Source organism: Schistocerca nitens, chromosome 4, assembly GCF_023898315.1.
Source record: "Schistocerca nitens isolate TAMUIC-IGC-003100 chromosome 4, iqSchNite1.1, whole genome shotgun sequence".
Classification (NCBI taxonomy): Eukaryota; Metazoa; Arthropoda; class Insecta; order Orthoptera; family Acrididae; genus Schistocerca; species Schistocerca nitens.
In genome coordinates, this window is record NC_064617.1 from 711149554 (window position 1) to 711174007 (window position 24454).

Sequence of the window (24454 nt, forward strand, 5' to 3'; positions counted from 1 at the left end):
AGCTCCACTATGTTTACATTCGGGCCGGTTGGCGCCCACGCGTCAGCTGATGGAGCGCCGCAATTGTTATTGCTACTTCGTGGCGGGGAGTGCATAACTGTACTGGGGAACGGCGGTGAATTTCGTGGAGGGTTATGATTAGTCATGCGCGAATTTTGTGTGTTCCACATATTCTGTCGGTGATTGTTAGGATTGTTATTGTTTTGATGGTAATTATGTCTGTTATATGGCATGTTCTTGTCAAAGTAGCCCGGGTTGTACCGGTTATTCTCACGTCTCCCATTGCGGTTGTTGTTGTACTGTCTGTGATTTTCATTTTGCATGTAGTTACCATTTTGATATGGGTGATAATTATTGTTGTTATTATTATTCCACGAATTTCTGCGGTTGTTCCTACCGTCATACACGTTTCCATTTGAATATGTTTCGAGCACAGGCATCGTATTGTGTCGCGGCGCGGACGGATGGTTCCACCAACCACCGTCACTACGGTTCCTTTGGGGTGGGTGCTGATTTTGGTTAGTAGTATGAGTAAAATTTGAATGGCATGAATCGCCTCTGTAAACTACGTCCATTTGATCTAAGAAGTTTAAAAAACTGTTAATGTCATTCTCCGGTACTCCTATTAATCTGTCTCGGTATGGAAAGGGTAAGTGGCTCTTTAAAGTGTCAATTATCGCTGGCAAGTCGGCTGGTTTGGACCAGTACAGTGTCTTGTCTAGGTACCTCTCAAAGTATTGTCTTAACGTCTCTTTTTTAGGGTCATAGGTCTCGGGGTTGCACACTTCTCTCCTAAGACTCTGTTGCTCATTCTCGGACCAGAATTCGTCCAAGAAGGCTTGTTCGAACTGTTCAAACGTAAGGCACCGCCGCTTCATAGCGGCACCCCACTTAGCTGCTCGTCCTCTCAAGAGATTGGTGACGTATCTGATTTTATCGACTTCTGACCAACTACGTGGAAAAACACCGTCAAATGATCTAATAAACACAATAGGGTGGACTTTGTGCTTGTCCTCACTGGAAAATGTCTGGAAATACCCATGCCTTACAAACGTTTCATCGGCCATGCCGGTTGGTATAGCAATATTGACGTGGTTTGTGTCACTTGCTACTCTAGGTGTCGTACCGTAATATTGCTCGTTTGGTGGAAAAGAAAGCGGCATATTGTAATTTTGACTTGTAATAGGTGATTCCACAATAGGTGTTCTGTCTGTGTCATTAGCCATGGTTTTAGCTGTTTTGTCGTTCCCTGACGATGCATTTGCACCAATCGCCAAACACGGCACAACATTGTCTCGTAATTTTGTCACTTCGTCTTCTATGTGTTTTGTCTCGTCTTTAACATGTGTCTTTGTTTTTGAAAGTATGTCTTGTGTAATTGTTTCAAGTTTTTTGTCCCACAATTTACATTCATGTACAATTCTTTCGGCCATGTTGGTGTCGTTGTTTAGTGACGCGAGGTCCGCTCGATCTTCTAGTTTTTCTATCTTTTCTTTGAGGCGGGTTTGTTCAAGAACTACCATTGTGAGCTGTTGGGTAATATTTCCCACTTCTTCAGTCAGCTTTTCTTGGGTGGAACTAGCTGAAGTGTGGGCCTGAGCTAACTCTTCCACACGAGTGTTCACTTCCTGCTGCACATTAACTATTTGAGTTAACTGATTCTCACATCGGGTGATATTGTTTTTTGTTTCATGTGTGAATGTAACCAAAGTTTCTTCCTGTTTAGTGACTCGGTCGGACAATGTCTCAAATCGCTGGCTGAGCTGTAGAGTGGTGTTATTTAATTCTGTCATCTGTTTTGTCGTTCGGTCATAGTACGGTTTAATACGTCAAATTTTTCGTAGTTTTTATCTAGCCTTTGTTTAAAGTCGTGACCAAGTGCGTCCAGTTTTGCGTCAATTTTCTGACTAACGTCTCGTTTCATGTCTGCAAATAACTCGAATAGTCGGTCCAGTTTGTCAGTCTCCTGTGTCCGATTTGTGTCACATTGCTGAATTTGTCTCATATTCGGTTCTGACATTGATGTTAACAATGGCGCTGACGGTCTAGTCTCGCGTCCATTCCACATTTCGTCATTTAAAATTGCCATCTGTGAATTATCACAAATGTTGCGAGTTTGAGGCAAAATCATTGCATTGATCTGTGAACTCGTCCATGGAGGGAAACGCGGACTTTCTTGTTGGTTGCACGATGAATCTAGTTCACTTAACTCATCTGCCGAAACTATCTCTACCTTACCGCGTTCCATTGTAATAGGATGTATAATCGTAAGTCAAAAAGGGAATAATATAAGTCTGACTAATAAAGATTTGACTCAAATTTAGGTTGAAATATTTTCTCGTCAATGTAAATGATTGCTCTATTGCAAACAATGGTTGAGAAAGATGCAGCAGGACGGACAAAATTTTTCGTAACAAATGACTGTTTGGCGGTCAAATTCACGATCTTCATATGCTACAACAATACTATAATTACCACAAACTACAATAGAGATAGATAATTTTGGAAAAATCTAGAAGAAAACTACAGGATGTGTGGAAAGGGAAAAATGGATTCTGCAGTTGGCTATTGAATGCTTGAATGAAACACAATTGTGTGACTCACCATTAAATTTTCTGTCTTGCAGCGGCTGGTCAATCACTTCTGCGTAAATCGTATTCGTCAAAATGTGGATTTTCTTAATACATCTCCATCGGATAATCACCAAAAGGTCTCACAATAACAGTTTTACATCAATATATGCCATGAAAAGAAAACAGATTGAATTAGTTACAAATATTCTTTACAATATTGTGGTATCATTTGCTTAGGTACAATAAAGTTGGTGTTTTCGTTACACTTCAGGATTTTTGGTTATTCTCTGTTGGGAAAAGATACAAATTAAAGTTTCAAATTTGCTCAAAAACGACACATCCGAAAATTGCGTCCTGTCGCGGGAGCCAGTTGTAGTGGTTAATAAAAAAATAAATGGGAGAAGAGAGACCGTGAAAAAGGGAAAGAAAGAAAAGCAAATCGGACTTTGTATTACAGAAAAGCTATCGGACTTCGTTATTCGGAAAAGCTATTGTTGGGGTGGTCCTTGTGGCGTTTTTGAGCAAAAGTTAAACCAATTTCCACTACAAAAATTTTTGAAAAAGAACAGAGAACAACAAAATGTAACTGACGGGGGGAAATGGCGTTGCTTTGAGTTCATTCTTTACCAGGTTAACATGTCTTCTTTCGTGCGGCGTCCAGGTCTTCAAAAATCTCCTTCAATTCTGCGTGAAAAGTCTGCTCCGAAATCTTGCAATCGTCCAGGAATCACTAATTTATACCAATTAAAATCATCTTGATACTGTATGCAATTTAATTTACTTCGCTACTTCCATCCTCCGAATTTCTTAACAACTTCCACAATATGTCTACACATTAAAATCAGATCAAGACTAGCTAATAAGTTTTTTTAACGTCTTCATCAGATCACGTCTGCCTTAAGCTTCGGCTATCAAGAGACAAACAAGAAACGAATAGAAAAAAAAGGAGTTACAATTTTAGTATTTTCTCTGCCGTCGAGCGCTCATACCGCTGCGACGGGATATTTTTTATCTGAGGGAACGAGTGTAGCGCGGCGAAATTCAAAGTCCCGCTACACCCATCTACTACACTACGAGAGGTTGTGACCAAAGTTCAAGAAGCAACGCAGCGAAGGCAGTTGAGATTAGCAGTTATGGCAGAAGGACTGCCAACACTATGCGCAGCCACCGTAACAACGCCAGAGAGAAATTTATTTACATTTAAATTTGTTATATAGGACTTGTCAGGATACATTTCAACAACTATATAATATCTTTACAAAAAAATTTTCTGTGCTGAATTCATATAAATCTATCTTATGATTAATACGATATACAATTAATAAGTGTTTTTATAACATAATTTATTATGTGCTTGACAGACCTATTCTTTGATGTTGTGATTTGTCACATTTATGATGTCATATTCTCATACAGTTGAGCAGAGCTATTCACTTATACTGTAGTGACATTTGTTAAGCATGTGGTTCTTAATCTTCTTATGTGCTTGACAGACATATTCATTGATGTTTAATTTCATTTGTCACATTAATTTAAACATATATTCTTATACAGTTGCGCAGAGATATTCACTTATGCTGTAATAACATTTGTCAAGCATGTGGTTCTTTATATTCTAATACAGTTGAGCATAGAAATTCACTTACACTGTAATAACATTTGTCAAGCATGTGATTCTTTATAACAGTTTTAAATTTATCCTCATTTTCCAGCTCTTTGATATGTTTTGGTACTGCATTAAAAGGTTTGATGCCTTGATTACATACATGTTTCTGACTTTGGGTCCTTGTTACACCTTGTAAGTGGAGAACTTTAAATTGCCGTGTATCATAATTATGGTAGTCTGTATTGGTTTTCATTTTGTTCTGATTTCTTTTGATCTCCAACAGACATTTCAGAATGTATAATGATGGAATTGTTAAAATTTTCAGTGCTTTAAAAAGGGGCCTACAATGTGTTTGAGGTGTGCTCTGGGTCATTATCCGAATAGCGCATTTTTGTAATTTGAAAATCTCATTTAGATGACAATTTGTTTTTCCCCAGAATATTATTCCATAGGATGCAATGGACTGAAAATAGCCAAAATATACTAATCTGGTACAGTCATTACTACAAACTCTTGAAATGATTCTAAGTACAAAACATGCTGAATTTAGTTTTATTGCTAAGCTCACCACATGTTCCTTCCAGTTTATCTTCTCATCAATGTGCATACCCAGGAATTTTGCACACTGTACTCTTTCAAGTTGTTTGGTCTCCATGGTGGTATTTAGGTCCTCATGTTCACTTATTTTTCCATATTGCACATAATTCTTTTTTTTTTTTTTGCATTCAGTGTTAGCTTGTTTGCACTAATGCCGTGGCCGTGTCTCGCCATCCAAGCAACTAGAAATGGGGTAACTTGGATCGGCTTGTGGCTGCACTGCTTACTGGCACCAACGACATTCTCTTGGAATAGGGAAATCCTTCCCTGTAACCAGGGAGCCAACAAACAATAGAAGAGGCAGATGCAACCTGGCACCCTCCAAGAGCCCAAGAATCAGCAGGCCATACCTATGGACCAGGGAGCAATGAAATGCATTGTGGAATGTGACAGACAAAAACTGAAGTTATTATGATAGTACTAGACCTCGATTTGGTAGTAGATGTAGTTTTTATTCATATGAGAACGCAATTTTTAAATTTTTTAAATTGTTATTAACAGTAGAAATAGTCATGGTGACTGGAGGTAGTAATGTGTAGGATAAAATTAAGTAGTAATGTGTCTTGCGTAATTTGTGTAAGAATCAATACACCATGTGTGTAAATTATAGGTAATAAGCAGCAATAGAATGGAATAAATAAGTGAATGCTTTCAGTTGTGCCAGTTTCCCCTGAATTTGTGCTCTGTGTAATGTCGGCAAGTCCAAATTACAATCTCGACAGTAATGAGCAGAACTTATACACAAATATACACGTCACACACACACACACACAGAGAGAGAGAGAGAGAGAGAGAGAGAGAGAGAGAGAGAATTGGCTACTGGGATAAGTCGTTATCAAACAGAGGAAATAAAATAATATATTTTGTACTGTCAGGTAATAATGAACATTTTATTTGAAATACATCAGGATTGAATTTATACAGTAATACTTCTTTTGTGATGCTTTCTCTGGTAGTGTCATGCAGGCATTCTGGTATGATTTGCGGCGCTGGTTTAACGCTGCACCTCACTGCATGGGAACTGTTCACATTTTCCCGATGTCAAACCAACGTCCGAAGCTCGGGTGATCCTCTTCTTGACAGCGTCGGGAACAAGTTCATTTGAGAATATCTCTTCTTTTATACTGAAAAACAGACAATTTTTTTTATATAGTCACTGGTGAGACAAGGGCTTTTAATGTACTGACTCAGTTGTAAATATCGATTGGTTTAAGACTGCCCTACGGCTGGCACTGAAAATAGTGGAATTTCCTGGGCAATACGTGCATTTCTTGCGGTGTAAGTGGCCTGTCAACAAAGCCCACAGTTACGCCTTACCCTGCGAATCGCCGTAAAGTGCACGGCATAGAATTCCTTTTATTGTACTACATATTACGATATCTTCCTCTTCCATTCTCAGGTGGGACATTACAAGAACGAGTGTGTACATCTCACATTCTTTTTCCCTAATTGGTCATTTCATTCCTCTCCTCCCCCAAACTGGAAGGGGCTGGTACCATACATATTGGTACTATTCAGCCATATAATAATACATAAACGGAAGTTTTTGCGTTAAAAGATTAAAATGGAATAATATCATTCCTTTTGGTGATTTGCTACAGACCACAGTTGGCGACAGCATAGCTGATGCTGAGACAATAATGAGGATGATGCTGCATGTGGCAAGTCCCTCGAAGTCCCAGTAAATGCTGTAGGGGTAGGAAGGAAGGAAGGATGGGGAAATAAGATAGTGACAGATAAGTGGGTTACTTTGCATGTGGGGGGTGGGGCCATTACATTGGCCTGGGAAATGGGATCTGTAAATGAAGGCTGGAACTAGAAGAGGCGCTAGTGGGTCAGGTGGCGGGGGAGGCCTTAATCAAAGGGAAGGATATGGGGACTAGGGCTATAAGCTGGCGGGATGGGTAATTGTTAAGGGGGTTTCTGCACTGAGAAGAAGTAGCTGTGGATATATATTTTATTTTATTTTTATTATTTTTCTTCAACGTCCGATTAGGCACGAAATTAAAACCACAGTGAAAATCTGCTGAATCTTCGCACATATGTATCATGCAGTGTCTCCAGTATGCCCATTCGTCGCATCAAGTAATACTTTTCACTTCTCAGTGCTCAGTGAGCACGCAAAGACGCCTAGGAAATAGCGTCTTCTGTCAAGTGTTAGGTGCCTACTGAGAGGTTTCGCCTCATTGCATGCAGCCCACATCACAATTCTCGGCCACACACTGCAGGGGCAGTCCTCCTCCCTGCAGCGTTTTCGATGGGAAGTGTTTGATCGCGGTACAGTCTGGACTTGGCTCCCTCTGATTTTTATCTCTTCGCTCGCTTGACCGCTGGCTATGAGGACAGCATTTTGGCACAGACGACGAGCTGCAGACCAGTGTAGGGAAACGACGGAAAGCACAAGTAACTGCTTTCTATGAAGAACGTATAGGGATGTGGGTACCACGCTACGACAAATGTTCAAATCGGAGCGGAGACTACGAAGAGAAGCAGCTGGAAGTTGTAGCTAAATGTTGCAAACAAAACATCTTTTATTTTCACTGCGGTTTCCAATACGCAACCAAACGGAGGTTTGAAAAAAAAATAGCCTCCGTATTAACTTAATTTTCTTTTCAACCTCCGTAAAAACACTATCTATGGCGGGCGAAGAAAATTCGTTGATTTGTCCTGAATACAGTTTACAGTGTCAGGTGTTTTGTTACAAGCGTCTTCCAGTAAAGATTTTGAAACGTTTCTTTCCCCTTTGTCGTGAGTGAAACAAGCTTGTGACCCTTTTGAGCGACCCTTATTTCTATACACTCTGTTAGTCCAACCTAATTTATTTGTCTGATGTTAGGATAGAATTCCGTTGTGGCAGTGTTTTTTAAGCAGTTCCTTGATTACGGGTTCCACACGATACTGTTGTATCCCACATCACTACCCCTGCTGGGTAGTCTGCACTTCCGAGATAGCAGTGTGCAGCATGCCTATATTGACGCGAGGACGTCTGCGGTTGTCCCCAAGTGCCACTAGGGACGACCACACTATTTCGTCATGTACGCCAATCGCCCATCATGATTACATCACCCCTCCTGTAGAGCAACAGTCTGGGCGCACGTTATTGCCTGCAGCACCAGCCAGTGTGTGGATGCAGTATAGTAATGCGTGAGGCTTTATGACCCGCGACTCAGTGATTCAACGGCAATTCATCGGAGGAGCTCATCTTCAGCAGAGCCAAGAGTTGACGATTCCTCGACAACCAGCAGCTTATCATCGGCAGCCAGGAGCCTGTCCTGACTAGTCCTCAGTCAGAGGGCATCAGCTACATAGGCTGGCGCTCAGGTTAGCAAAATGCGGAAGAGAGTTGCCACCAGTCCGAAATCCGCCATCCACAAGTAAACTGGCCGCGAGGGTAGTGACCAACACAGCCTGGGCAGCGCGTGGTAACTGATTTCGACTGGACAGTTGTTTACTTCTGGAAGTGACTGTACGTTTGTGGAACTTAGTTCTCGGCCTGGACAGTCTCAGAGGTGTTTAATCTGAACTGGATACACGTTTGTGTGGGTGGTGCAGTAAACAGATGTTCATTTACTTGTTTTAACTACTTACGTGTAATGTGATGCAAAAATGAAATGTTCGTATGGCATTGTTGGCTGGGAGGGCCCATTATTCGGGGAAGTTCGGCCGCCAAGTGCAAGTCTTATTTCAGTCGACGCCACGTTGGGCTACTTGAGTGCCGCTGATGAAATGATGATGAGGACGACAGAACACCCAGTCCGCGAGCGGAGAAAATCTCCAACCCGGTCGGGAATCGAACCCGGGCCCGCTGCAGGGGAGGTAGCACGTTACTACTCAGCTAATCAGGGGGACAACGTGATGCAGAACATATAGCACGATACTGCAGTCGTACGGATTAACGAACCTATGAAACACTCGCAGTCAACCAGGCACTTTGAACCGGGAAGAGCACTCAGTGGCAGCCAATGAAGAGGAAATAGAGTGGGTCACACTGGTGAGCTGTTTCGCATTTCGAGGGTGCACTATACAGTGTATTTTCACGTTTTTCTAACTCATGGTGTTGACTTGAGGACAGTATTACAGGGCATTGAGCTCGTTATATTTCCGAACTTGGGAATTTATAATTTTTTTTGATGGACAGTTTTCTTGTTGGAACTTTTCTTTTTGGAACCAACATTCTTGTTGGGTATTTTTGTTGTTGGAACCTTATCTCATTACTCTATCAAGTTGGCTGACAACTGATCTATCGGCAATACATTCCAGATGGCGCAGCAAACTGATTTTACGTTGACAATGTTGAACGTATTCCAGTCCGTTAATTCTACAATCGGAAAGGTGAGTGCTACCCAAGAAAATTTGTTGTAACGTTTCCAGGAACGAAAACGACAGCAACAAATTTACGGACGCCATCAGCTGTCCGCCCATTTGACGCGGCAAAGGTACAATGAGTCAGCTACACCGACAGTCTATGACAACACTTTACAGCATAAGGAACTTTAGTTGATTTTATCAAACTTGCTTTTTTATTGTCAAATGCTTCATGCAGCAAAACTTTCTGGGGAAGGATCTGAAAGCTGAATACTTTGAAAATAAGATTCTGGTGGTGGCGGCACACTATAAATTGTGTAGGACAAACAGGGTTATTTCGTTTGGACGTTACAAACTTGCGGAGATGATGGAAATGGGTGTGTCAATTTGAGGTAAGGGACTGTGGTCAGGAAACGACCGAGTCAAAATGTATAAGAGAAAATCGTTCTGGTACCTCTGACAGTGGAGTTCTTCTACTGCAACCTTTTTGCTTTTCATATTAGGAGAGATGGTGGCATGGACCAAAACAAGAAAAAAATATTCATTAAACATGGACTGTAAAGCGGATACCTTAAGAGCTATGAACACTTGTTCATTTTTGCTACTGTTCTGCTGAACAAATGCTCTTAAGGTATACATTTAAGAGCCCATGTTTAATAGCAGGGTGAATACTCGAACTTGAAAAAAAAGTCTCTGAGAATTTCCCCTTTCCTCTAACCTGAGATAAACTACCCATAAGCAGTAGTTTAACCGCAGTTTTTAAAACATCGATAATTTATACGGAATACTATTCATATAATTAACACACCTTGAAATACCAAATGGGTTATTTAAACATTTAAGATTTAGAAAACTAAATAATTAAATACCAGTGAAAGGTTAAAAACAAAGAATTCCCTGAGATTTCCTTGATATATCCAGGTAAAATATAATTCTAGGAGAATACCAGGTTATCCAGAAAATCGCTATCCTGCATAGACAACTTTTTCTTATTTTGGCCCACGCAACCTCTTTTCAGAACGCGGAAAGCAAAGAGCTTGCTGCAGGAGACACCTACTACCAGAGGTATCAGAACGATTTTCACTTGTATATTTCGGCTCGGTCGTTCCCGGACCAGGATCCCTTACCTCAAATTGAGACATTTACACTTCTCCATAATCCTTGAAAATTTGTAACATAATCATAGAATCACTCTGTATGCTCATTTTCATGCTTCAGACATAGGAGTGCGCAGTGATTTTATTCGCTTAAGTAATCCCACGTTTGCAGAGTGTTCATCTGTTACTCAAACCTTTGAACAGACTAAGCAAACGAGCGATTTCTATAACACAGAGGACGTTCAAGGCGGCACACCTCTCGGTAACAACGGTCAACAGGACGGCAAAACCTGCCACTGGTCTTAGAACAGCTCCGCTCCTCAAACTGGAGGCCAATCAAAATCCTTAGGACATCAGCCTACTAAAGTTAAATTTTGTGTTCAGAGCGTCCTGGCTCATGATAGACAGTTGCGTTTTTACAAAACCGTTAAGTACTTATATTGTCAGAAATAATGTCAAAGGCATTGTTTACAGAAACAAAGACGAACTGTCAAGTGCTCTGCTTGTACTGGCAGTGAGTTTGAACCTGATGTTCACTATTTTGAAAACAGTGTTTTCATATTCGTTTTTTATATCAATAAAGCAATGTTAGTAGGCGTTGACTAAATGGGCGCAACATTCAGTTCCAACTTGACACCGGTTTCGTGAAAACTATCATAGCAGTCAGAAATTTGCTTCTATTAGTGATCCGCTGTTATCCAATTTTCACGGCATGCCAAAGAATTATAGTGATCAGACAATTAAAGTCAAAGGTCTTTCTATGGTGAATGTCTTGTATAAAAACAAAAAAGTGCAGGATCCACTTCTAGTAGAGAAATCATATGTGTGGGACTGCGCTGCGGAATTTGAATCCCCGCCAGACGTCATGGACGTCGAAGACCCCTAGAGGTCTCTGTACCATCGCGCCGTAAGCTGTGGCGACGCGCGCCTGCTGGCCCGCATTTGGTGTGAGGGCGCCACAGTGGAACACGTGGTTCCAGCGGCCAATAACGGCGCCCCGGATAGAGTATTCAAGCGCCTGCATCTCTCTCATCCTGCGAGTCTAATCGTTGCATGAGTCTTAACATATCGCCTCGATAAGAGACAGCGTGTTTACCGTTCTTTGTTTTCATTACTAGTGGACGTCTTGGATTCATTTGGTTGTCTGTGTCACTTTGTTGCTTCTTGCATGTTGTCGTCGTAAGGTTTCTTTCCATCGTCCGTCGTTGTTTCGTGTCCGTCCTTTCCGTTTGTTTGTTTGTTCGCGGGCCGCTCTCCGTTTGGTCCCGCCGCGTTTTCTCGGCCATACCGCGACCGTTCCGGTCGCAGTTACAACAGCTTACAACAATATGCTGTAGCTAATTTCATGGGACTGGACTTTTCCCCGCAACTGAGCTTCATGGTACAAGATACGGGCAAATACATCTGCTTCATTGATGAGAATGTGGATCGCGTACTTTGCCTTGGCTTGAGGCAACGGAGCCCTGGAGTCAGCTTCAGCTCCGTTACACCGCGCTCTACATGGGGACAAACTGGCTCGTTCTTGTGGTCTGTGGATACCTATACCAATTACTGCTATGATGTAAGGATGAACAGTACGGGTACACTTCAAACGGTCCGTGCTCTGGAAGAGATTTTCGCCACACAATTCATTAGTCAATAATTCGAGTCTTTCTGCTTCGCCCTTAGTATACAGCATCTCCACAGTATCATTTCAACAGGGCCAGGTGGCGTGGTTGAATGCTTCATTTGGACATTCAAGGAGAAGATGAAGAAATTCATGGCTGATTATGCTTTGGAGGACTTTTTACAAATTTACTTTCTTTTTACAGAAACTCGCTCCACAAGGACGCATCTTCAGAGCGTATGTTGCATCATCGGTAGATGAAGTCCGTCCTGTCCCTCGTGGCACCCTGCCAGAGGGGGAATACTATCATCAGAGGATCTGACAACAGAAAACGGTCTTCAGGCCAATGCCAAGGTCTCATATTCAGAGGTACAGTGGAGAAAAGAAGAATGGTATCTGGGGTTGGTGGTTTGCCATCCAAGTAACCCATGTACTTTGTACTGATGGCAGATGGAGACACACTGTGGAAACATGTCCACCAGCTCTGGACATGTGCCAATACATCTCTTCTTTCCGAGATCTAACCACATTTCAGTCCCACGTGCCAGCAATGTGTCTGTCTCAGAAGGGGAAGGGGAAGCTTCAGCACTGGAGCAGCCTCCCAGTCATAACACTCTGTCACCATCTGAGCCCTTGGACGCAGGTTCCAGGAAAGTCAACACAGTGGTGGGATGGAGGTGAACTTTGCCCATCACATCACAGTACCTGCCAAAGAAGAAGAGGCTTCTCCTCCCTCTCTTGAAGGGGAGGGATGTTGTATCCCACATCACTAACCCTCCTGGGTAGTCGAAGTGACAGCATGCCTACATTTAGGCAAGACCAAGGACGGTGAGGGTCACAGCAGTTGCCCCCAGATGCGGCTAGCAGGGAATGCACTGTTTCGCTATACTTCGTCACGACCACCAGTCATGCACAACGATGACATTACCCCGTTTGTGGAGACAATGAGCTAGGCACATGTTATCGCTTGCAGCGACAGCCAGTCAGGAAGGTTTAGTGTAGTAACCCAAACTGCTTTTTTACTTGTGAACCAGCGAGTCAGAACCAGTTCCTTGGAGGACTTCATCATTGGTGGAGCCAAGAGCTGAGGAGTCCTCGACAACCAACAGTTTATCATTGGCAGCCATGTTCACCAGTTCTTGGTCACAGGACATCGGCTATGCAGGTCGGAACTTATGTTATCAATAGTCGGAAGAGAGTTGCCACCAATCCGGAATCTGCCACCCTCAGCTAAACTGCCCACGAAGATAGTGATGACCACAACCTGGTCAGCGACAGGGTAACTGACATTGTCTCTGGACAGTTGTTTACTTCTGAAGGAGACAATTTGTGGAACTGAGTTCTCAGCTTGGGCAGATTCATATGCGTTTGATCTGAACCGTATGTACATTTGCGTGTGTTTTGCAATAAGCAAATGTTCATGCAATCGTTTTAATTACTAGCACTTAGTAGTGTTGCAGAAGGCATACAAAAAATACAAGCTTGTAGTAAAGAAACATTACTAATTAAACTATTTCAACGTTTTTGGGATTATTCATTATGAAACAGAAAGTATGGAGTTAGGCGGCCGTGGTTGATAGGAAGTCGATAGCAGTGGAGTTTTAAGAGGAGACTGGAATGCCAGAGAATCATAGGCTTTTTCGATGTCTAGGGGCAGGAAGAGGGAGAGACGTCTTGTAGCGTTGCAGCTATTATGCGACTGCAGATTTTTGCAGTGTGTTACGTTATGGCAAGCTGTTTTGGGAGCCTGCAGTATAGTAGCATTTGGTGGCGGCCGGCATGTGGCCTGCCGTATGCCTCATAGCCCCACCTGTCGCTAAAGTGGACCGTGGGAATGCTCACTGTGGCGCGTACTAAAACCACTTATTTACCTCACCTAAGAAACTAAATAACTACGTTAAATATTAGCTGTTTTATTCCAAATTAGGTACATGACCTTTTGTTATTCAGACGAGCTTTGTGTCGAAATTTGATACCGCTACCTATAATAGTTTCAGAGATATAAAAAAACTATTAAAAAGCACTTAACCGACACTTACAAAATAAATTCAGATAGTAACAATAGCAGTTTATATTTCTTTTGTTATTTGAAAACAGTAATAGCACTCTTAGTGTGCCGATTTATTTTATAATGATTTTCAATTCTAAACTTTCGATAACAGTTTAAAAGGTAATATTTATATTTTGTGTTAGGGTGAGAGTAAATGAGCGTGAAAAAGTGTGTATGTGGGACATAAGTCAAATTTCAATTCTGTGTTGTATTACACCTTACGTAACTAGCAAGTGTTACGCCACCAGGATGTCATGAAAAAACTGTGAATCCTCCTAACTGGCGGATGACGTGTGTCTATCGGCGTTTGCTTTTGTAATAAGGCAGCCAGACAGATAGTAAGATGATAATCAGTTATAAAGTATATTTCAAGTATAGTATTCTCTTAGTTTTCGTTTGGTTTGGTAGGGTGGAACATTTGGTTAATACCTGCAGCATGAAATGACGTAGATGCATCTGCGAATGTTGATTGGAGTAAAGCAGATTTGAGCGCGAATATGACCACGAAAGATTAATCTGATTGGCTGTTCGTTTTGATCAACCAAAGAGAGTAAAGTCTTTCCCACGCATTGGGATGAGTTATATGCCCTGAAAGCAACGGCATTCAGTCAGTCGTGGACTAGCTGCCAGAAGAGAAGGTCATGGTAAACATGTCCGAAAAAATTGTTTGTAAAATGAAGAAAAGACATATCACGTTCGGTCTGTTTCGCCGTGCAAGCAGATGCAGTTACGGACAGTTCTGTGAAGTTTGGGAGATTGTGGAATGTTTGTTGTAGAGAAAACTGTGTGTGAAACTATCGGCCTTCGTAAAGAATTCTGCATGGCGTGTTCAGTGTGCATTTACAGGACATTTTTGGCGAGCATCTTCATTTGAAGAATCCACTGAAAAGGACAGAGAGTGAAACTCATTTCGTAGCAGAGTATTGACTGTATTAATCTCGTAATATTTCGGGTTGGACTTAGCACATTTCTGGCTGTCTTGTGTGTCACATAAGCTGCATGAACTAGTAGTGGTTGTGCTATTGACGTAAATGTGGGCTTGTTGACACAATAGCTAAAAGACAATAATAAACATTAGACCAGAAATCTACTCTATAGGAATCAGCATGGGTTTCGAAAAAGACGGTCGTGTGAAACCCAGCTCGCGCTATTCGTCCACGAGACTCAGAGGGCCATAGACACGGGTTCCCAGGTAGATGCCGTTTTTTTTTTGACTTCCGCAAGGCGTTCGATACAGTTCCCCACAGTCGTTTAATGAACAAAGTAAGAGCATATGGACTATCAGACCAATTGTGCGATTGGATTGAAGAGTTCCTAGATAACAGAACGCAGCATGTCATTCTCAATGGAGAGATGTCTTCCGAAGTAAGAGTGATTTCAGGTGTGCCACAGGGGAGTGTCGTAGGACCGTTGCTATTCACAATATACAGAAATGACCTTGTGGATAACATCGGAAGTTCACTGAGGCTTTTTGCGGATGATGCTGTGGTATATCGAGAGGTTGTAACAATGGAAAATTGTACTGAAATGCAGGAGGATCTGCAGCGAATTGTCGCATGGTGCAGGGAATGGCAATTGAATCTCAATGTAGACAAGTGTAATGTGCTGCGAATACGTAGAAAGATAGGTCCCTTATCATTTAGCTACAAAATAGCAGGTCAGCAACTGGAAGCAGTTAATTCCATAAATTATCTAGGAGTACGCATTAAGAGTGATTTAAAACGGAATGATCATATAAAGTTAATCGTCGGTAAAGCTGTTGCCAGACTGAGATTCATTGGAAGAATCCTAAGGAAATGCAATCCGAAAACAAAGGAAGTAGGTTACAGTACGCTTGTTCGCCCACTGCTTGAATACTGCTCAGCAGTGTGGGATCCGTACCAGATAGGGTTGATAGAAGAGATAGAGAAGATCCAGCGGAGAGCAGCGCGCTTCGTTACAGCATCATTTAGCAATCGCGAAAGCGTTACGGAGATGATAGATAAACTGCAGTGGAAGACTCTGCAGGAGAGACGCTCAGTAGCTCGGTACGGACTTCTGTTGAAGTTTCGAGAACATACCTTCTCCGAAGAGTCAAGCAGTATATTGCTCCCTCCTACGTATATCTCGCGAAGAGACCATGAGGATAAAATCAGAGAGATTAGAGCCCGCACAGAAGCATACCGACAATCCTTCTTTCCACGAACAATACGAGACTGGAATAGAAGGGAGAACCGGTAGAGGTACTCAAGGTGCCGTCCGCCACACACCGTCAGGTGGCTTGCGGAGTATGCATGTAGATGTAGAGTATCGATAAGCGGACATTTTCAATGAAGGAAGGAAGGATCCCCTTATGCCCGTTAATACTAGAGATTTGCAGGTTTATTTTGTTATCTGAGTTACGCGGACTATGCAATCGTAAGTATGGACGATGGTTTTCTTCAACGCTGATTTTAACATCGCCTGCATAGTACCTACGAATGTAGAGCAGCGTTTGGTGAACGAACGCTATACTGAGGTAGGCGGACGTTAATTTTGCAGCTTGCTTCACTCAGTGCTAGCGAACATAGTGGCGAATCGCCCCGCCGCAGGCTTTTGTTGTGTTTTTAATACAGGAGGTTTACTAGGCGATGAAGCTGATCATCAGAAGGGAAGTTATTAACGCATGACGATTTTTATTTGTTTGGATTAAGTCCTTCTACACATACCAAGAATGAAATGGCAGATAACAGCTGAAACGCCAAAGAAAATATTTCTACCGAGTTATAGATACCTGGTGAGCCAAAAGGATATTGGGTGTAGTATGTATGAAAGCTGAGTACTTACACATCCATGACTCGGCGGTCGAGTTCTGGAGCATCGGGGCGCTGCATCTCGCAGACGAGTCGCTGCAGACATGAGGACTCGCGCTGCCCTGAGCAGCTCAGGTAGCTGGCCAGTAGGGAGCGCTCCGCCCTCTCCTGGGGACCCACCTGGTTCAAAATGGTTCAAATGGCTCTGAGCACTATGGGACTTAACTTCTTTGGTCATGAGTCCCCTAGAACTTAGAACTACTTAAACCTAACTAACCTAAGGACATCACACACACCCATGCCCGAGGCAGGATTCGAACCTGCGACCGTAGCGGTCGCGCGGTTCCAGACTGTAGCGCCTAGAACCGGGCCCACCTGGGACACAGGAGAACAATGTGGCTGAAGCATCGGGTCACCGTCTACTGCGCCCTGGTGCTCCACGTATAACAATCGAGGCGATGGTGGAAAAAGTGAAAAGCAGTCGTGGATCAGTTATCAAGGTCTTGCACGACGTTTTATACATCACAAAAGTCACTGCCCACTGGGTCCCGTGAATGGTCACACCCGTTGGAAGAGACCGTCGAACTGGGGCAGCATCTGAAATATTGCCAGTCCAGAAGATTTTTTTCAGCAGCCTTATCACCAAAGACGAGTGCGGGGTGTATCATTACGACCCTGAGACAAAGGAGCGTAGAAAACAGTGGAAACAAGTGGTTCACCTCCGCCTAAAATGGCGAAGTCCCAAACATGATTGGTCAAAGTGCTTCTGTCGTTTTTATCTGTTGGGGTGGGGGGACTGCCATGGTGTGGTGGTAACACATTACACTCTTGAGGGACAATCTGTCACAGAAGCATACTGCCGAAATCTTCTGATAAGGTTTCATGAAATAATCAAGACCAAACATTGCGGAAAGCTGTGCAAGGTAGCGTTTTTGTTCCACGACAAGGTTCAAATGGTTCACATGGCTCTGAGCACTATGGGACTTAACATCTATGGTCATCAGTCCCCTAGAACTTAGAACTACTTAAACCTAACTAACCTAAGGACATCACACACATCCATGCCCGAGGCAGGATTCGAACCTGCGACCGTAGCAGTCGCGCGGTTCCGGACTGAGCGCCTAGAACCGCCCAGTGAGATCTTCCCTCGGATGAAGAAACCAGACTGTGACAGGCATTTTCAGAGTGACATTGAAGTAATTTTCGAGGTGGAACGTTAACTGAACAGCAAAAATACAGTTTTGACAACCAAGGTGTCCCCACCAAGTCATCCACCGTTGGGAAGAACGTCTCGGACTGAAGAGCAAATATGCAGGGAGAGACTAGCATCAAGTTTCATGGTCGTAGCTTGATTTTTCTCGAGGTGATAATTAGAGCTTTGTAACTACCACTTGTAATTAATTTACGAAAGAAGTGGCTTAAAAACGCTGGTTCGACCTATTCTTGAATAGGGAACAGTATGGCAAAATTGCACCCTTAAGACTTAATGAGCGTGTACTCAAGGAAACTTCATCAATTATAATAACACTTCAACTGGCTTTTCTTCTGAATATACCGAACAATGCGGAAAGAGTGCATTTATAGTGGGGTGAACCTGCGTCTGATTAAAAGACAATTTCATTTTCTACCTTGGTTTTATTATGATCGCAGTCATTTATTTCGCACGGTCAACTGATTTTTGCCATTTTCAAGTGCTTACTCATGTTCGTGATAGCGTAAAATTACTAGGATATGCGTAATGAGTTGAAAATGGTGCATCGCCGGGATCAACTGATAATAATGAAATTAATGATTGTGATCATAACACAGCCAGGGTGGAAAATGGAATTGTCTTTTAATAAATTTATAGCTGTGGCACCAAATAAAAAATTACTGCACGTTATTATTAAAAAGAGAAAACAATAGTGTCCTTCATTTCTTTTTCTACGTTTTACTTCGAGTACAGTGCACCTTTATATAAAGTACCTTGTTTCTCATCATGTAATAGTTACTACTAACACAAATTAGATTTTGTGTACACTACCGAGACTCGTCAACAAGGCAGAGTAAAAAATTCAAAAACCTACGAAATATTCCTGTCAGAGGAAATGCTATTCAACAAAGATCACAAATTCAACGTCCAGAATCTTCAGAATAAGAGCCGGATGCTTGTCTACATCTACATCTACATGGATACTCTGCAAATCTCATTTAAGTGCCTGGCAGAAGGTTCATCGAACCACTTTCACAACTCTCTATCATTCCAATCCTCTGGTAGAACAGCTAATGTTGAGGGCAAGTTTGATTCATATGCCGTGCAATTGCCTTCATTTAGGCATTATAATATTAAGGATGAAATGGTATTTTTCAGTAGCAAGTATCAAAACGTAATTTTAACAAGGGGAAGACATATACAGGGTGAGTCACCTAACATTACCGCTGGATATATTTCGTAAACCACATCAAATACTGACGAATCGATTCCACAGACCGAACCTGAGGAGAGGGGCTAGTGTAATTGGTTAATACAAACCATAAAAAAATGCACGGAAGTATGTTTTTTAACACAAACCTACCTTTGTTTAAATGGAACCCCGTTAGTTTTGTTAGCACATCTGAACATATAAACAAATACGTAATCAGTGCCGTTTGTTGCATTCTAATTTGTTAATTATATCCGGAGATATTGTAACCTAAAGTTGACGCTTGAGTACCACTCCTCCGCTGTTCGATCGTGTGTATCGGAGAGCACCGATTTACGTAGGGATCCAAAGGGAACGGTGATGGACCTTAGGTACAGAAGAGACTGGAACAGCACATTACGTCCACATGCTAACACCTTTTTATTGGTCTTTTTCACTGACGCACATATACATTACCATGAGGGGTGAGGTACACGTACACACGTGGTTTCCGTTTTCAATTACGGAGTGGAATAGAGTGTGTCCCGACATGTCAGGCCAATAAATGTTCAATGTGGTGGCCATCATTTGCTGCACGCAATTGCAATCTCTGGCGTAATGAATGTCGTACACGCCGCAGTACATCTGGTGTAATGTCGCCGCAGGCTGCCACAATACGTTGTTTCATATCCTCGAGTTGTAGGCACATCACGGTACACATTCTCCTTTAACGTACCCCACAGAAAGAAGTCCAGAGGTGTAAGATCAGGAGAACGGACTGGCCAATTTATGCGTCCTCCACGTCCTATGAACCGCCCGTCGAACATCCTGTCAAGGGTCAGCCTAGTGTTAATTGCGGAATGTGCAGGTGCACCATCTTGCTGATACCACATACGTCGACGCGTTTCCAGTGGGACATTTTCCAGCAATGTTGGCAGATCATTCTGCAGAAACGCAATGTATGTTGCAGCTGTTTGGGCCCCTGCAATGAAGTGAGGACCAATGAGGTGGTCGCCAATGATTCCGCACCATACATTTACAGTCCACGGTCGCTGTCGCTCTACCTGTCTGAGCCAGCGAGGACTGTCCACGGACCAGTAATGAATGTTCCGTAGATTCACTGCCCCGTGGTTTGTGAAACCCGCTTCATCGGTAAACAGGTAGAACTGCAACGCATTCTCTGTTAATGCCCATTGACAGAATTGCACTCGATGATTAAAGTCATCACCATGATTTTTGCTGATGTAGCGACGCATGAAACGGGTGAAAGCGGTGACGATGCAGTATGCGCATGACACTACTTTGACTCAGTCCACCGGCTCTCGCAATGTCCCGTGTATTCATGTGCGGGTTCATGGCAACAGCAGCTAACACACCAACTGCACCCACTTCTCCTGTGACGGGCCTGTTACGGACCCGTTTGCGTGCTACTATTATATCTGTTGCATACAGTTGGCGGTAGATGTTTTGCAATGTGCGGCACGTTGGATGCTCTCTGTCCGGGTACCGTTCTGCATACAGCCTGCAGGCTTCAGCTGCATTTCGTCGACACTCGCCATAGATGAGTATCATCTCCGCCTTTTCAGAGTTCGAATACACCATGGTCACAGTTCCTACAACATTACACTATCACAGACGTCTGGTAACACGGTGTATTACAGTTGGTCTGCGTGCGGAGACGAATGCAGAATAACAATAGCAGCAAGCGCTACATGCGGACACTGCGACAGCTAGACCAAACCACAACAGTGCACTACAGCCACACTCGTAAACACGGTCGTCATCGTAAACATGTCCCTGCAGATGCTGCTCGCCGACGTGGCCCGTGTTTGTTACAACACGCAACTGAACGTCGGAGGTTTCAAGCGTCAACTTTAGGTTACAATATCTCCGGATGTAATTAACATTTTACAATGCAACAAACGGCATTGATTACGTATTTGTTTATATATTCAGATGTGCTAACAAAACTAACGTGGTTCCATTAAAAAAACGTAGGTTTGTGTTAAAAAACATACTTCCGTGCATTTTTGTATGGTCTGTATTAAACAATTACATTAGCCCCTCTCCTCACGTTCGGTCTGTGGAATCGGTTCATCAGTATTTGATGTGGTTTACGAAATATATCCAGCGGTAACGTTAGGTGACTCACCTTGTATATCGTATAAATGGTAGGGTTGAGAGACTAACGTTGGATAACAGTGTTAACAGAAAGTTTTTTGAGGAACAAGGCAATATGGAAAAAGTTAAATAGTGTGTCAATAATAAACTAGGGCGTTTTAGCTGTCAAGGTTCGATTTTAGTGGTGTTCCTTGGAAGATGTATACTGGTAAAAATTCGTATCGTTTTGTTACCTATAGTAGACCAGAGAAATCAATGCCTTTGGATAAAGTAACAGATTGGACTAGTACTGAGAAACAATGTGGTGCAGGTAATATTGTATTTTAGACTAATTCATTTATATTGGAGTATTTGTTAGTGGTAGTGAACCTAAAGCAGACGATAATGTTCAGGCGGAAGTTAAATATGTATCATTTATGGCTAAAAATATTGTTACGCTAACGTTTTGTAAAAGGGGAGGGAATGTATCGTTCTAAATAAAGGCATATTATTCCAGCGTATGTCGGCGTTATTATTATTTTACGAAAACTGGGAGCACATCAGACACTATCCTGATTCACTCCGGCTTGCATTCCAGGTACCTGACACGGAGGCACGGATTGATATCCTCGCAAGGATTTTTTATGGAAACAAAATAAATGCGTCGGCTGCAGTTATTGTAATAGAAGAGTTGTGGTACTACAAACCTAATTTAGAACAGTTGTTAAGACAGTTCAGGGACACATATATAGAATATGTGTTTGTGCCAATGGTGTAAGATGTGCTAATAGTTATTATGGTTTTAGACAGGGTCGCTATCGACCTCTGTGGTTTACATATTAGAACCTCTATCTTTCCATACGAGATCTGATTTCCCTTATTTGGTTTCTCCCATATTTCGCGATATACATAACTTGCTGCCCTTCTTTGAACTTTTTCGATGTACTCCGTTGGTCATACCTGGTAAGGATGCCACACCGCGCAGCAGTATTCTAAAAGTGGACGACAAGCGTAGTGTAGGCAGTCCCTTAGTAGATCTGTTACATTTTCTAAGTGTCCTGCCAATAAAACGCACCATTTGTTTAGTCTTCCCTACAACGTTTTCTGTGTGTTCCTTCCAATTTAAGTTGTTCGCAGTTGTAATTCCTAGGTATTTAGTTGAATTTACGGCCTTTAGATTTGACTCATTTTGTCACCAGTCCTCTCACTCTATACACAGACTCCATCCTTCTGCTGATATGTTAACTGAGTTTTCACTACAGCCTGAATAGTGATATGCTCGTAGAGTTTTTGTCGATCTTTATTTATTGCTTCGCTTGATCAGAATCAAACGGTTTCCATTTTGTTTTCGTTCTTTTATGTTTTCTTAATTGCCATTACAGCTGATTTCTCAATGGGGTCACTGACTCCATTTGTGACGTATTTCCTTTTTTCTGTATTTTTTGGCCTCCTTTTCTTCTTTTGGAGAAACAGAGGTACCTGGTCCTGTTTGTGGGTTAATTGTAGATGCCTATCAACTTTGGTTCTGGAGAGATCCAGCTTCAGCTCCGGATGCACAATTAAATCACTGATAGGAAATCTTTCTCGGTGAAAATGTGACATCCGTGAGATAAATCATGAGCGCCTTTCTTGCAGTCGTCATTGTAGCCGTCCTTTGATAAGCAGTTCCAAAAATACAACAATACATTCTTGCGCAAATAAATATTCAGATGGTTAACGAATTATGATCCTTCAATGGCTTGAAAAAAGCAGAAATCCGGTGGTACGTTTTGTGGCTGCTATGGGGACGTTTCGGTAAATCCATGAATACTGAAGGCCCTGCAATAAAAGATAGCGTCCATACTCAAATGTGGTAAGTGATTGTCCAAGATCAACAAAAACTGATTTTCCTCAGTTGGCAGTCTGTATTTCCTAATATGTTGTAACCATGTGAGATACGGATATGAGTTGATGCAACCAGTACGCGAACACATCACTGGCGAACCAGAAGGGATGCCATTCTTCAAACAATCTTCCATCCTTTTCCGAGGAAATATTACTCCTGGAAGGGCGTGTCCTCCCCCATCCCCCACAGTCCCATAAGACATACAACCATAATCAACTGACCTCTTTCTGTGGCGTCTTCCTGATGCTTGTTTCCTGACTGTTGGAGCCCATCACTAGTTTTGTGTGCGGTCCCAAGGCTAAATACACGAAATCAGAAGACCAGTCCTTCCCAGCCATCTAAATGTTTGTGAAATACATGTTTCATTTTCTTCCTCTCAGAATAATCATAAACTAATTTTCTGAGGTCTTTGAGGGTCACACAATAATATTATCTGTCCCGACATTTGCAGTGTGCCGCTGTTTTGAGTTCCTGCTCATCATTAAAAGTTATTCTGAATCTTCCCAGTTTGTTTCCTCTAACGCCCTGCGACAAGAAACAGACGTAGGAGTTTTAATTGTAAGCTTGAGTTTACATAAGCAAGAAAATGGGTGTAGCTAGATCTGAAATGGACTCGTATCTTTTTAAGCAGGTTTCTGTGTGAAGCTTCACTTATTTGCACCTCCCTCGTTCTTGTAATTGAGACTTCCCTTTTTTTTCAGGACCTCTTTTGCAGCTTTCAGCTCTTGTACAGTCTCCGTTCTGTTTTTCTTTTGTAAATGGAAAAGTTGCCTCTTAGAAGGTATACAACATCCACTGGTAACGCTCATAGACGCTTGTAGATTTCTACCATGAAAAAATATAAGGGTAACGCGTGCAAGATTATGCACTGCAGAAGTTTGACTCACTTGCAACGCATAAATTTGCCCTGTTTTCCACGTCAGCAGTTTTTGTTTACTTCGTAGGAACGTTGTTGTGTTAATATATCACAAGAATGACATTGTAGCACATGACAGTATGGAGTTAAATTTCGTAAGCACATTATTGCCTGAGCTGTAGCCTATTTTCGTAACACAAAATTTTATATGAAAGTAACGTGAAACTGATCTTGAAGCGTTGAACAACGTTTAGCGCCAGGACAACAACCACACTAGGGAAACGAAGAGACAGCCACAGAAGTCCTTTCATGCCCAGAAGATTAACTAAGTGCTGCGTGATTACAAACTGAGATAGAGGCTTTGCGCAGACTTACCCGCCACTCAGACGCAACCCACTCTGCTCAACCAGCACACTCAATTCTTTCAAGAATAGATCTGTCATTTATAAAGCAGCTTCAAACGAATGATTATTGTGTAAATGAGTTAATTTGTTAAATATCTGATGTTAAGCATGTAAAAGCTTTATAGTTGAAGACGAAAAACTCTTGTTTTTATTAGTTTCAGATTATTCATTTATATCTCCTGAACAGTATATCATACAATGATATAATTTTGTAGGCAGATTC

At 42.2% G+C, this 24454-nt stretch overlaps 1 protein-coding gene across 1 annotated transcript in view; it reads right to left on the reverse strand.

Moving 5' to 3' along the window:
• Positions 1–5770: 5770 nt before the first annotated feature.
• Positions 5771–24454, reverse strand: part of LOC126252530 (uncharacterized) — a 78960-nt gene continuing 60276 nt past the window's right edge. The window contains exons 4-5 of the mRNA XM_049953425.1: positions 16640–16785; positions 5771–5900 (exon numbers count right to left, since the gene is read on the reverse strand). Coding sequence (XP_049809382.1) covers positions 5771–5900; positions 16640–16785 — 276 coding nt within the window. The remainder of the gene's footprint in view (positions 5901–16639; positions 16786–24454) is intronic.